The sequence below is a fragment of the Tinamus guttatus genome, unplaced genomic scaffold (genome assembly GCF_059628265.1).
Source record: "Tinamus guttatus ecotype Peru unplaced genomic scaffold, ASM5962826v1 Tinamus_guttatus_pri_ptg000210l, whole genome shotgun sequence".
Taxonomy (NCBI): Eukaryota; Metazoa; Chordata; class Aves; order Tinamiformes; family Tinamidae; genus Tinamus; species Tinamus guttatus.
This window is the reverse complement of record NW_028288744.1, coordinates 818,752-834,330: the sequence shown is the minus strand read 5'-3', so window position 1 is coordinate 834,330 and position 15,579 is coordinate 818,752. Positions and strand designations below refer to the sequence as shown.

General features: G+C 39.9%; 1 protein-coding gene across 1 annotated transcript; it reads right to left on the bottom strand.

The window, feature by feature from the left end:
• Nucleotides 1–1,366: 1,366 nt before the first annotated feature.
• LOC104577980 (uncharacterized) lies at nt 1,367–10,230 on the bottom strand. The gene is made up of 5 exons (XM_010225505.2): nt 10,196–10,230; nt 9,636–9,816; nt 7,290–7,493; nt 3,101–3,299; nt 1,367–1,959 (listed from the first exon to the last, which is right to left on the bottom strand). The coding sequence occupies exons 1-5, from the start codon at nt 10,228–10,230 to the stop codon at nt 1,367–1,369; spliced, it is 1,212 nt and encodes a 403-aa protein (XP_010223807.2).
• Nucleotides 10,231–15,579: the final 5,349 nt, after the last annotated feature.

Below are 15,579 nucleotides of genomic sequence, written 5' to 3'. Positions count from 1 at the left end.
TCTACTTGGCAGGAGAGGTGAGGGAGACATTGCTAGACAAGTGTCCCTTTATTCAGACACCATTCAGAGCTGTCCAGAGCTCCAGCACAACTCACATTTTTCTGTTCTGCAATCTTAATATGTGCCCTAACAGAGCACATCGTAGAGTATGGACTCCATACAAAAACATAGAAAACCATTCTTAACCCTCTGAAAACAGGAGTAGTTCCACTTTTAATAACATATAGCATAACTAACATTTTAAATTCCTTTCCATTCTGAGATTAATTTATCTTTGATGTCTGCCTGGAAGATTTAAGAGCCTTCTCTTAAGAAAAGGAGTGAACTTCTTTCTGGTCTTACCGCAGCTATTGATAGCATACTGTAAGAAAGAAAATATCTAAAAAATTACTTGCATGATAGAAAGTACAATTTCTCCAATGTTTTTCTTTGTGAAAGTGTGTGTACCATGATAGGAGAGACATTGGTCTCATCTCTTGAGATTTATGTCCAGTTCTCAAGCCATTCTTTTCCCCTTGGATAGATATTATTGGGGCAAGGTGGGAGTCAAATATATCTAGTGGAACCTCTAGAAGGAACCAATCCTTCTGCTTATGCCAAGGACTTAGAGATATTAGCACTGAGCAGGAAAGAATGGATCACTTTGGCATTTGGTTTACCAATGATCTTTTCAGAAATCCTGCATGGTTACAATAGGGCTAATCAGAAGTACCTTTATGAATTTAGGAACTCAAATTCTATTAAAAGGTGAAAGGACTCCAGACGTTTTTGGAAATCTTCCCTCCAACAGCAAGAACAGAGCCATTCAGGCTTTCAAAAAAGATTGCTCATGAAACTACTAAGCTCATCTGTCTCCATTTGGTGTGGTATTTTGTCACATATTAGTACACACTCAAATATACCGAGGGAGTGAATTTAGATTTTTTTTTAACCTATCATCCGTAAAGACATAGGGAGACAAAGTAATGAGCACAAAAGCATCCTGTAGCTGAATTCTAAGTTGAAATGGTATCAGTCAAGCTCTTAGATGTCTCTTCAGCTTGAAAAAATATGCTATTTCTCTCTCAGATACTGTCTTTTAAATAAAAAACAACTCCTACTTCCACCCCAGCAGAAGCTTATGTGTTAGGAGAAATGGGGATTCATTCCTCATCCACTGGAATCTCTAAGTAACTGGTTGGCCTACTCAGTCAATCAGGTTCTTTGGATTAGGGGCTGCCTCTTTGCTTTGTCACTCTTGGGCATGACCTGCCTCTGTCTTCTAGGCTGACCAGAGGAACAAAAACTTCTGGGGGCCTACAGAGACCCTGCCCCTTCCATATGCCTGTGGTTCCAATTTGCAGCAGCCCAAGGGACTAACCCGAGGTCAGCTGTGTAGCTGTTGGTGAGACATCAGCTCCAGAACATTGCGGAAGCACTTCCTACATTCTTTGCACAGGTGAGGTTTCTCCCCCAGGTGAGTTTTCTGATGGACAATGAGGCTGGAGCTGCGGGTGAAGCGGTCCCCACAGTCTCTGCACTGAAACGTGCGCTCGCCGCGGTGCACGTTGTGGTGCTTACTCAGAGCAGAGTTGTGGCTGAAGCTCTTGCCACACTCTACACACTTGTAAGGCTTCGTCGTTGTATGGACGCGCTGATGCTGGAGGAGGTTGAAGCTGCGGCGGAAGCTCTTGCTGCAGACGCTGCACTGGTAAGGACTCTGCCCTGATGAAGTTCCCTCTGAGACTGCAATGTCTCGTAAGTCTCTCACATTACAGCATCTCTTCCTGGAGACCTCTGCCTGTTTGTTCTCAGGGGGTGTTTCTAAATTGTCATTTTGAGACATTTCACCCTTTTGAGAAGCTAGGTCACCATTTTGAAAGATGCCTTCCCTTTGACCTGATGTTACCTTGTGAACTTCTGTATGTCCAGGACCTTCCTCTTCATGATTCTCTGTTTCTTCCTCTAGTCTATTAACTGCTATGGGTAGAAAAAAAAAAAAAGTCATTTGCTCCCATTTATAAACAACCGGCAATTCTTTAGACCTGTACATTGAAGCTAAGAACTTTAATCAGTTACACTATTAAGACACACATTTACATTTAGTGTAATAGTGTAATAAAAAATTAAGTTTTGTCACCTGAAGGATAGTAATATAAATTACAGTTCCTGTGAAAGAAAATGTACAAAGGAACAGAGCCCTGAGTATTATTGCAGGAGAAACAGGAGGAGCCAGTAAAGGTTTTGGGAAGGCACAAACTAGCTGTTGAGTAACTTAACCATCCCTCCTGTAGCAGCAATTTAAACATGAGCACATGTATTACAGTCTGAACAGAATCCAAGCTGTGCCACACCAAGATCAGGGTTTTCATTGTGTTTGGTACTACAAACGGGACAGAAATCTATCATGCTTGCTGTTTTCTGCATCATCAGTACTATTTTCTACTATTGTCTGCAACTTTGATACCAAAATCAAAAAAAGAACTGGAATTCTCAGCAAGCTTTTAAGTCACAAGTGAACATTATGAACATTTGATCTCTTGCAAAGGACAGGCTAGAAGGTTTAATTCAAATCAAATAATATGCTTGCGTTCAGCTAACAGTATATACCTTAGGTATGTAGTAAAGCCAGATGGTTTACTACTTTCTACTCTTTAATAATCAGTGAGTTACAACCATCTGGTCTGTCCCCTGAAAAATCCTGAAAGAAATCTCACTTGAGGAGCACTTGAGGACACCATAAATGGGTAAAAAACAATATTTTTTAACTTATGTACCAAAATCCACAGAGTAATGCAAGCTTCTCTCCTTTATCTCCCTCATTTAAAACAAAAGTATCTTACTTGGAAGGCCAAGAGGGAAATCTGATTCCATAGTTTCTGTTTTCATGGTTCTCTTTAGTGAGGTGCCAAGTATGATGCTGGATTTGTTGCTTTAGACATCAAAACTAAATCATTAAAAACAGCTAGGCCCAGGAATGTCAAATAACCCAACTGATCAGGCTATATTATTGCTAAATCATATACTAAAGCATTTACTGCTTTCTCAACAGTCATCATTTTGTGTATGTTCTCATATACACAATTAATTCTATGTGTTCCCATCTCTTATAGCTTCTTACCCTTCTCTTGAAGGAACTGGTGATCTTCATTAGCCACAGAGAATAGCTCATATTTGAGCTCTGGTTGTTTGCTTTCTCCTGCCCCTTCCTGGGATGGCTGTTCAAAATCAGGCTGCGGCTGATTAAGTGGAGGCTCCAATAATTTCACAGCAGCAGCCATCTTCACACGGTTCACTTCTTCAATATTCTGCTCTGTAACCTGACAATAAACCAAGCACACTGTGAAGAGAAAGGCCTTGGAATCACTAGGAAGTCAGATCAGGTATCCCTGAAGAATGAAGATGCATCTCACCCTCACTCTTCTCACGGCTGTGGTGTTGCAGAATAAATGAAGGAGTACCAGAAGTCTGATACTCTATTAAGCTAACTTGATGCATGTGAAAAATGTGCCTATGGAGCTGTTTAAATTGCCACGTGGGAGCAGTATTCTTCCATCCCAAGCAGCGCTTCCTCAACTGAAGCTACACTGGAATATAAATTCCTTCTGAGGCTGTTGAGTCAAATTATATTTTAAAGACCAGTGCTTTTAGGATTTTTGGTGCTGGATTGAGCAATGATGTGAAGTAGTTCTGGAGAGACCGAGAGCAGTTTCTCAGACAGTACTTACCATCCATGTTTGTCATGTCTCTTCGCACCATGTGCACTGTTGAATGAAACTTTGACATTGCATTTCCAAATACTTCTAAGTTCCAGTAGAAGTCATTGTTTTTGCATTTGAAAAATATCCTTAGTCTTTTTGTGCTTCCAGCTTTTACTTGTATAATGGAGTACTGTTATCTCCATACATTTTTACTTTTAGGGAGACATTAAGGTTAAATGTATGAATGTTCACATTCATGACAGAAATAAATGTGTATATGATGATGGATTAATTGTCTTATTTCTTTATTGCAGAAAGTGAGAGTCTTAGCTGTGCCTTACATTTTTAAATGGGAATTGTCATAGGTTTCTCTGCAAGAAGACTGTCTTTTAACAGAAATTCCAATTTGATGAGGACAGTTTCAGTATTATACTCAAAATTAGCAAATACAGACACTTGTATTCCACAGATATTTTAAAGAAAAAGTGGTTTTTATTTGTAAGCTCAATTTTATGGTCATTCAATGCAACAAGTAGAATTAATAACATTTAAGATTTCATCAAGGTATATTTGCTATATCTAAGTTAGTTAGCTTGCTACCTTATGGCAACTCATATGCCTAAGCCTGTCTCTTTTATTGTGTGAGATTTTTCATTGTTTCAGCAAAATTCATGACACACTCAGGCCTTCAGTTCCTATTTGACAAGTAAGAGAGAACGAGCGCCTCTTCTAGGTACTAAATCTCTCTTGCCTCTCTTTACAAAGAAAGGTTAGACTCTTTTTTGACGTAGGTTGTGGAGGAGCCAATGAGGAGAGGTGGGCTACTGGACCTCGTGCTTACAAATAGAGAGGGACTCGCAGGAGATGTGAAGGTGGGAGGTAGCCTCGGCTGCAGTAACCATGAGTTGGTGGAGTTCGGGATCCAACAAGGAGGAGGCAGGGCTGTAAGTAGCCTTGCGACCATGGACATCAGGAGGGCCAACTTCAGAGACCTCCTCGGAAGAATCCCACGGGCTAGAGCTCTAGAAGGAAGAGGAGCCCAAGAGAGCTGGTTAATTTTCGAGCGGCACTTCCTCCACGCCCAGCTACAGTGCATCCCTGTGTGTAAGAAGTCAGGCAGAGAGGGCAGGAGACCCACGTGGATGAGCAAGGAGCTTGTGGCAATACTCAAGCAGAAGAAGGCAGTATGCAGAATGTGAAAAAAAGGACAGGCCCCCTGGGAGAAATACAGGAACGTAGTCAGGGAATGCAGGGATGCAACAAGGAAAGCTAAGGCATGTTTGGAATGCAACCTGGCAAGGGATGTTAAAAATGAGAAGAAAAACTTCTTCAAATATATTAACAGCAAAAGGAAAATCAGGGAAAACATGGGTCTGCCGGTGAACGGGATGGACACCCTGGTTACGAATAACACAGAAAAAGACGAGTTGCTGAATGCCTTCTTTGCTTCGGTGTTTACCAAGGGCAGCCCTTTAGAGCCCCAGGCCCTAGGGACAAGAGAAGAAGCTGGTGGAGAGGAAGACTCGCCCTGGGTAGCGGAAGATTGGGTCAGAGAGCACCTAAGGAAACTCGATACCCACAAATCCATGGACCCTGATGGGATGAACCCCAGAGTGCTGCGGGAGCTGGCAGATGTTATAGCTAAGTCGCTCTCCATCATCTTTGAAAGATCCTGGCGAATGGGGGAGGTGCCGGAGGACTGGAAGAAAGCCAATGTCACACCAGTCTTCAAAAAAGGCAAGAAGGAGGACCCAGACAACTACAGGCCAGTGAGCCTCATCTCCGTCCCCAGAAAAGTGATGGAACGGCTCATACTGGCTGTTGTCTCCAGGCACATGGAGGACAAGAAGGTGCCCAAGAGTAGTCATCATGGATTCACCGAGGGGAAATCCTGCTTGACTAACCTGATAGCCTTCTATGATGGAAAGACCAGCTGGGTAGATGAGAGGAGAGCAGTGGATGTCGTCTATCTCGACTTCACCGAGGGTTTTGACACCGTCCCTCACAACATCCTCCTGGGCAAGCTCCGGAAGTGTGGGATAGATGAGTGGACAGTGAGGTGGATTAGGAATTGGCTGGATGGCAGAGCCCAGAGGATGGTGATCAGCGGTGCAGAGTCTAGTTGGAGGCCTGTAGCTAGCGGGGTCCCCCAGGGGTCAGTCCTTGGCCCAGTCCTGTTCAATTTATTCATCAATGACCTGGATGAAGGCACAGAGTGCTCCCTCAGCAAGTTTGCTGATGATACGAAACTGGGAGGGGTAGCTGATACCCCAGAGGGCTGCGCTGCCATCCAGAGGGACCTGGACAGACTGGACAACTGGGCAGTGAAAAACCTCATCCAATTCAACAAGGCCAAGTGCAAGGTCCTGCACCTGGGGAATAATAACCCCAGACACCAGGACAGGCTGGGGACCGACCTTCTGGAGAGCAGCTCTTCAGAAAAAGACCTGGCTGTCATAGTTGACCATGAGGCAGCAGTGTGCCCTCATGGTCAAGAAGGCCAATGGGATCCTGGAGTGCATTAAGAAGAGCGTCTCCAGCAGATCGAGGGAGGTGATCCTGCCCCTCTCCTCAGCCCTGGTGAGGCCACATCTGGAGTATTGTGTCCAGTTCTGGGCCCCACAGTACAAGACCGATATGGAGCTGCTGGAGAGAGTCCAGCACAGGACTACAAGGATGATCAGGGGCCTGGAATGTCTGCCCTGTGAGGAAAGACCGAGAGAGCTAGGCCTGTTCAGCCTGGAGAAGACAAGGCTGAGAGGGGATCTGATCAGTGTCTATGAGTACCTCAAGGGAGGCAGTGAGGAGGATGGCGCTGACCTCTTTTCTCTGGTGGCCACCAACAGAACTAGAGGTAATGGCCACAAACTGAAGCACCAAAAGTTCCACAGGAACTTAAGGAAAAATTTATTGACAGAAAGGGTGACAGAGCACTGGAACAGGCTGCCCAGAGAGGTTGTTTACTCTTCTTCTCTGGAGATCTTCAAATGCTTGGATGCAGTTCTGTGCCACATGCTCTAGGTGACCCTGCGTGTGCAGGGGGGGTTGGACTAGATGACCTCTGGAGGTCCCTTCCGACCTTAAGCATTCTATGATTCTATGACTCTAGGCATACAATGGTTAATCAGGATCTCATTGGATCCTGATATCTTCATGGCTCATCACCATCACCATCATCATCCCTCCATGGGCATGATTTAATTCTTACGGGATTTCCAGTCTACAGCTCTTAGCTGTCCAGTTTAAAGTGGACAGGTGCAGGTGACTGCACTTTGGGTAAAAGTAAGATGGCAAAACTCTAAAGACTCACCATGGAGAAATTCTTATTAGGGCAAGAAAGAGTCATGAAGGCCTGACACATCTACAGTTTTCCTCCTCCCTTGAGTATTCTCTGCAGGCCTGTTATTTTAGACTCTGGCTGGTCCTAGATGAAAACCTTTTCCCAGAGCAGTCATCTAGGTGCAGGGATCTGGACCATTTTCCTAGACCCAGCTCTTGCACAATGTACAGCTTCAATGCACAGAAGAACTATTGCAGGATATGCATGCCCATGATCTGCTTCTTTGTAAGATCTCTGCCTTCAGTTTTTAACTCCAGTTGTCTGCACACCTCATGGGTACCCCCAGCTCCCAGTGCCTCTCTCAGTAAAGCAGTAGTATTGCAGACAGCTATTTTTAGCACTACAGTCTGTGTCCGGTAAGTAGCAGTTTTCCCCACGGGCAATCTGTACAAAAACTGTTGAACCCGAGTATTTAGACCTGGTGAAGACTGGTCAAATCTTTTCTTGCATCTTTGGGTCAGCAGCAGCACAGGCTGACAAAAGCAGCAAAACAAAAGCATATCAGGAAGCATCACCTGAATCATTTTTAAAAGCGAGAAAATAAAATAAAAATTGTATAATATGGGTATAATAAAGAATATACCTACTACATACTGTAAAAAATCAAAACCAAACTAGAATCTCCTCATGCATTGGGTACCAGTTCTGAAAGAAAGACCATCTGTTTGCAATATAAACTCATTATCTAGAATACCTGTTTTCTTCAGATGTGATCCAAAAATGCAATAGGCCAGTCATTTAAATTTCTGCAATTTATGCTGCACAGTTTAGAAATTGTTGAATGTACACCATTTTGTTTTTCATACAAAAAGATGAATCACATATACACTCTTGACATTTTGTACAATATTTAGTGTATTTCTAAAGGCAATTCCCCACAAAACTCCACAAATATATTTTTACTTTATAAAACTAAAATTCATCCCTGATTGTTTCAGACAAATTGTTAAGTTAATTGCTAAGTACATATGTTAATTGCTAAGCACATATGAATAGAAAAGGACAATCGAGAAGTTAAAATAAAAATGTAGCACCTTTTTAGCACCTCATTAATGACAATCCAATTTTACAATATTTGGGCACCTCATTCATAAGCACATGAGGTTCTGCAAAGCTGTTTATATATTTCATACTACATAATCATAGCTTTAACTATATGAGCAAAAATGCTGAAAGTACATATTCTCTCCACACCATTACTCTTTTGGAAACAATGACAGCTGGGAATCTATTAATACCTAACTGACAGAGTCAAGAAACAGCCATAGCGGTTCTTTAGTCTTAGCCAGCATGGCAGTTCTTATGATCTAAACTTTGGAAGATAAATAAAAACTGTCAGACAGGAAATACGGTCACCCACACTAGCTACAGACTCCTATTATCAACTGCAAGTTGGATTTAAAATGCAGGCTGTACTCTCTCCATTTCTAAAAGGCAGGCATGCCTAGTATAATTTATTAAGCTGCAAGAGTTATCATAAGGCAGAGGCATGTGTGTCCTGCAGTAGAGGGAAGCACATACTGATGCACTGGCAGAACAGAGATGCACAGCATTTTCAAGTATTAAAAATATTTGGACTTTGAAATGAGGAATTTTCTAACTAATCTCATAATTCTGTTTTCATTCTGCTTTCCTAGGTGGTAAGACACACGACATATGAGATATCTTCATAACGATATCTTCATAAAGATTCTCATGGCACATTTTAAACACCATAGCATTTAAAATGTTAAAAAAAAAAAGAGAGAGAGAGAGAGAAGAAAAAAGAAATTAAGAGTTTTCTAGTCTGCAAATATTTCACTAAAACTCCTTTCAAAGCTGTCACAAAATGTGTGTGACATACATAAAAAAAAAAAGAAAAAGAAAAATACCTGTAGATGAAGCTGCCATGCATTTATGTGGAGCCAAATGCCTGAAGTGCTCTGTGGAACACCGCTCCTGCTCTGTGCTTGCTGGGACAACTCTTATTTCTTACTTCACCATCCTGTGAGAAAGAGAAATCCAAGCCTTGAAGACAAGCACCCCACAAAGAGGTACCTAAACTAACAAAATGGTCTTTGCAGATTTTCCCTCCAAACTCCCAGACATTTCTCAACACCCACAGCACATTTTTCTCTTTAGAAAGGCCATAACTTAAGCCACAAGGGAAAGGTTGACAATCTACACACATAAGTTTTCCAAAGAAAGCTAAAGAAAAGCTATAAACAGAACAGAGAGAGGGACAGTTACCACAGGCAGAGTATGGTCTGTAAGAGCTCGTATAAATGTATGCAGTGCCTCTGGACAACAAACCTCTCACAACCCGGAGAGCCTTGCTTGGAGATCCCTTCATGCCTCTGCGGAGTGATGTGAAGCCTCCCAATCCTGGCCGACCTGTGAGCAGTGTCCCACTAGCAGGCAAGCAAGGTCTTTGCTTGCCGCCCTTGCAAAGCACCTAATGAGCAGGCCCACAGGAGCAGGGGGCTACAGAGCATCTCGGTGCTACCACCCAGACCCTACTGCAGCTGCAGGCACATCAGTGACACATTAAGCATCCACTGAGCAATCAGAGATCGCAGTGTTAAGACTGACAAGTCCGGCCAGTTTCAAACTTTTAAAGTTAACCCTTCCCTTACCGCTGCTCCTGGAGTTGGCCTGTTTTTGGCCTGCTCGCCGCAGCTTCTGGCAGGTTTTATGCTGATGCCCCCACCCCTCTGGGATGTCCCAACCACTGCTTTTGCCCCCTGACCAGACTCCTCTCTGTGTATCGGCAGCCTCCGGTGAGGCCGGTACATCCCACAGACTGAAGTGACATTTCTATAGAGATATAGAACAAGGCAGTCATCTATGGACCAAAAATAATACGAGTAAACATACATATACGTACATATATACTCCATACAGGCAGATTAATAAGGGCTCTAATTTGTTAACCGGCTTTCTTGAATGTGTAAATACAGGCCTTTATTTGTAAAAAAATGCCAAGCAAAAGGTATCTGCTTATTATTCCCTTGAGATCATGCCCTTTTTTTTTTTTTTTTTTTTTTTTTTTTAAGATTTGATGGAATGGCAGTAGGTTTCATTATCCCCCTTACACATTCAAATCAGCTATCCACTGTCAAATGCTGCATGTATATGTGTCTGCTTCCAGTTCATAGAGATGTTTCCATCCATTGTTTCTATTTCTCTTACATACCCCACAAGTCTGGAATCACAATTAAATTCCTCCATAGTGTCCATTGAATTTTTAATCTACAGTATTCAATTTTTTTGAAGGTCAGAGAGTATGTGTGAACACTGACTTTATGAATTTATTCATGAGGATTTTTGTGACAAACTTTCATTTAAAAATCATCTCTCTTCCTACTCTGTACAACCACAGAATATCTTGTTTGAGTCCGTGTGCCTCCCATTGTGCCCAGATGGACAAATGTTGAAGCAAAACAGGCATTATGCCTAAAATGTAAAAGGTGAGAAAACTGCATGCAAATACAGTTTATGACAATAGCACTGGAAAATGTAGTGTGAGGATTAATCATCTCATTGCACTAAAATTTATTTTGCTAAAAAAAAAAAAAGGTATCTTCTAGGAAGGTGAAGATATCCCACTTCTAACGTACTCTGAAACTGCTTTTTTTTTTTTTTTTTTTTTTTGAGGCATGAAATTCATCATTTCTTTTTATTGCTGTTAAGTGTGGAGTACTGTGAGTTTGGAAAGCAAAACAGATGCGAGCTTGTTTTCTATTTTTTAGATAGAATAGCTCCCCTGCTGTCGTTTTCAAGTTAAAGACTAATTAGACTTACAGAGATATTTCCAAAGAGATGAAAATAAAATGTAGGGACTTGATCCTGAAAAAGGCTGAAAATTTGCAGTGTCACTGAAAGAAACCAATGCCAGCCAACTGTAAGGGATCTGCTTATTTATCTTTTTTTTTTTTTTTTTTTTTCCCACTGCGCCAAATTTCTTTCTTATAACAGGGCACATGCTGAGTCAAAAAAAATAAAAGTGCAAACATAATCTGTTAAAAATTGGCAATTCAGGCAGGTTGCAATCCTTCTTTGCCTTTAAACTCTTTTTTTTTTTCCTCTAAAACAGGAAGAATTGCTGCATAGTGATACCTGTGTTCTGTACAGGGATATCAGCAAAAGGTCCTCTGTGCTCAGTGAATTAGGGTTGAGATGGTGCATCATTCCCAAAAGAAACCGTCAGACTGTAGACTTCCGGCAAGATGATTTTAACCATGTTTTTCTCTTGCTGTTCCCGTAGAAAGCTAGTGTTTAAAGTGCTTGCTATGTTCTTAAAACACCTGTGAGAAAATTGGGACTTAAACTTTTAATGCGCCAAGGAGTTTCAGGGAAGGAAAAGAGTTTCATAGGTTAATTAGAACATAAGGTCAGAAGGGACCATTAGATCATCTAATTGATCTCCAGCATATCAAGATGTTACATTTCCTGTAACATTGTCATTGTCCTTTTGCTGAAGTAAACCTTCCAAAATGCACATATGCTCTTAGAATGGTATGTCCTATAGGCGTGGCCTTTTACCAGTTTGCCTCGGTGATTAACACCTAATCTGGCCGGGGATTCTTGTTATGCATTTCTCTACCTACCTGGGGGTGAGGTTTTGGGGAATTAGCATTTCTTCTATAAGTATTTCTTCTTCTTAAGCACAGTTATCAAGATACTTTTCAATGTCCCTTTAGATAAGTTAATTAGCTTAAGCTCTTTTACATGTCTTAGTAAACCATTTTTTCCAGTCTTTCCATCACTCTTCCAGCTTGTTTTTTGTACTTTCTTCTGTAATTCAACATCTTACCACAACTCTAAGTTCTAGTTATGTTGTAATTTATCGCATACTTTTCCTATTTATTCCACATTTTATTTACTAGACATTAATTGGAAATAACGTTTCTGAGATACATTCTGAGATGTCCTAGGGCAGGACAGATATTGCTCATCTAAAATAAGAGATTAATGTGGCCTAGTATGTGGCCTTTTACACCTAGTAAAAGCACACAGACAGTAGAAAACAGATTTGGATCATGCAGTCATGAACATAGGTCCAACTAAATTGCAAAAATAATAAAATTTGCTAGTCGGTAACAGACATCTGGTGTTTTTAAAAAGCTGACTTTGAGAAACTAAAAAATTGGTGAGGCTAAAAGCACTTGAATTAATGACAGAATCCAGAGGAGGAGGGGACTAATTTTATTCAAAAGTGAAAATACTATTAATAGCTTTTATTCCTAGCAGGACGAGAAAAAGTCAGGGAGGATTTTCTTGGATTTTAAGCCCCTGTAATGAGATATTAAAAATCAGAAGAGAAACCAAGAAGGATGAAAATAAATTTGGTTAACAGGTAGATCAGAGATTTGGTTAACAGGTAGATCTCTGACTACCTCTGTCAGATATTAGGCAGTGTAGAAAAAAAGAGAATGCACAAAAGATTTGGTTTACATAATAAGTAGAAAATTAAAACAAATAACAAACTTTTTTTGGCACATAGGAAAAAAGTATTATTGCAAGGGAAATATTTTGCTTCAGTTTTCAATAAAGAAGTTATGAACCTAATGGCGCAGTACCTAACACAAATGATAGGGCAAAGTAATATTTCAACATTAGATTCCCAGGTAAAGTGGAAGCAAAACTTACATTGCTTACCAAGAGAAAAGGAAGGGATTATTCTCTTTTACCCTTCTGGGGCACCTGCTTCCAGCAGTGCCAGAGGCAGTGTCCTGCCCTAGCTGGACCTTGGATCGGAGCACAGCCACTCCTGCGCTCTTATGGACACCATGCAGACAGTGACAGCTTGACGAAAGAGCTGGTTTGTGTTGCCTGTTGTATTAAAGAGACAAATTTCAGTAGGCCAGCTCACTCCTTAGGCAACTTTCTTGCTGCCAGACGTATTGCAGTTGTATTAAACCTGGATGAACTATGACTCTTTCTTTCTAGAAAAGAGTGTGTGTGTTAAGCTAAAGCTTCTTCAAAAACCAGCTTGAGCAAAATCCCTGTTGAAACTCTCTCTTCCCTTGAGAAACCAGCAGAGATTAAACAGTCTTTTGTTCTGGCAGAGTCTGTGTCAGGAAGCTTTGTTTTACTATAAGAGGAAACTTTGTTGAACATGTAGGTTTTGGCCAGTTTTTGAGTTTGAAAGACTATTTCTGGAAGTGTAAGTTTTTTTTTTTTTTCTTTTCTCTCTCTTTTTTTTTTAAGTTCTTAAAAAGAGTCAAAAAAGATCTTTTCATTATTTGGTTTGTAACTTAAGGAACTTTTTTTATGTAAAACCTCTCTCAAATACCTCTACATATACATTTCACTGTTAATTCTGTGCTTTTATTTAAAAAGACTTTGAATGCTGTGATAATACTTGTATGTGCTATTGACTTGAGTGTTATTCAATAACATGAATTTTCAATAGTGCACCTTGAAGTTATTCAATATGAATTGTCAGATCAGCATTAACCATTTCAGGTATTCAGTCCATGATAAATGAGTGTTTATACCCAGTGACAGCTATGGCAAATGGTCTTTCACTTATACTTGTGAATAACTATTTCAAGAGGTTTGTTAATCTGTATTCCAATTTGCTGCACCATAACTGTGCATGTAGCCATAGCTCTGAGTACTGATAGACAGGTAAAAATTTGTACATCAGGAGTTGCTTATTGGAATCCAAATGATTGTACACAGTATAAAAGACTCCAATGGTGCACTGCAACCAATTTTCCACTTGCTGTTTGTTCCACAGTAATAATATCTGCATAAGAATTTGCCCATTCTACACATTTTTTTTTTCAAATTTTGAAAAATGAAAAGTAAAATTATGTCATCTATATTACCTACTAATAAAGTCTTTAAAATTAAGAGTTTTAATCTTAGGGAAAGGAGTGATGTGCCGTGGGCTGAAAGGAAATTTTGAATAGCCTGATTAGCCTAACAGTAGAACAGACCTTCCCACTGGTTAGAGAAAAAAAACAGTATCTGAGATGTGATAAGGATAAAACAGAGCAAAAATCAAATACTCTTGGCGGGGAAAAAAAGTTCTATTTTGGCTAAAAGAATATTCAAAAGGGAAAAAAAAATGAGAGTTTTTTGAGAGAGAAAGCAAATTTCTAGGAAGATATATTCAGATTGAGAAAATGATAGTATGCTTTCAATAAATTTCACAGTGTACTTAGTCTCTTAAGGTTCTATTTCAGAGAACTATTTCAAGAAGGAGTTAAGAACTACCAAGCAATTTCTGTTAGAAGTGGGAATGGGAAAGCCTGAAACAGCAGTAGTCAGAAAGGTTATAAGGGAGTACAAATGCTTGTTAGGTAGTGAGAAATATTTCTTCACTCCTTTTACCACTTTAAAAAGAGATAAAGAAAACAATTTTCGTATGAATTTTAAAAGTGATATAGGTTTAAGAGGCAATTCTTCAAGTCATCTGGTATTGAAATGTGCCCATGACTTACTGACCCTCTTGACTTGCTACTGCTAAACAACTTATATACTGTGTTGGAATTCTAGATTTCATATTCTATGCTCTGCTATGACACTGCAAGTGTTAGAAATGTGGAGACAGTGACATTTGAGGTTGTTTGACTGAACGTAAAAATGAAGAGGTATCCAAGTATGCATTTTTCCCTTGATCAGTAAGAGTTTAATGTGATTTATTAAAAAAAATATTTTTAGACAATACTTTGGTGAAATCAATAAGAACCACCATATGGATCTCATGTTAACTGGTTTTGGAAATCTTACATAGATGTGAAATGGCTAAGAAAAAAAATATAACATTCTACATGTTACATCTACTTTTTTACATAAATATTTGTTAATAATAATAAAAATAATTGTAACTGAAGAGATCTAATTTGCATTTAGACCCATTCTTGCAGAAAAAAATATATAATTTAACTATATGTATCAAAGCAAAGAAATAATGCTGTATCCAACTGCTGTCTCACCAGCAGTTTCATTAAATTAGTTGCACTCAGAATGCCCAATTGACAGTATTCATAACAGCATTTCACATTTTGTTCATCATATATTTGTAAATTTTCTTCTAGTACTAAAGATATTTAAATTATTTTTGCAAAAGCTAAAAATACAAAATCTCTTGCATCTCTTTTAGTCTTGTTCTACTTAATGATTATTTTCTTGCAGAATCATTAAACTGGATAGTTTCTCTTCACTTCTCATATTTACTCATCATTGATATTAACATGTGCTCAAGCAATGCAACTCAATATACAGTGATCACCATTATAATCTTTACCATTGCTATTTGTGAATTAGCGTTATTTTGTAGTTGTTCCAACACAGAAATGGAATTTATTTATGGATCTTAAAACAAGCAGCTTAATGAGGCCTTTCATTCTGATTTTTGTGGATTTGAAATGCAGGGAAAATTTTCTTAGTGAATGACAGCTCTTGTCTGTCACTGTTCAGTTTTTGTCGCTGAAGAAACTGATTGCCACAGCAGCCACCTGTGTCACTCCAACACTGTAAACAGGTCAGAAAGCCAAGGAGCTGCTGTGAATTCCCAGGATCGTGACCCCTTCAGCGCTCTCTGACCACTGTCTCAGTCAGACA

Coding starts and splice junctions, on each gene's coding strand:
- LOC104577980 (XM_010225505.2), bottom strand. CDS start 10,230: ATGGAGGAATTTAATTGTGATTCCAGACTTGTGGG. Junction 3,300..7,289: donor GAGCTGGGGGTACCCATGAG/GTGTGCAGACAA, acceptor GTTTATTGTCAG/GTTACAGAGCAGAATATTGA. Junction 1,960..3,100: donor CCAGTTCCTTCAAGAGAAGG/GTAAGAAGCTAT, acceptor TTCTACCCATAG/CAGTTAATAGACTAGAGGAA.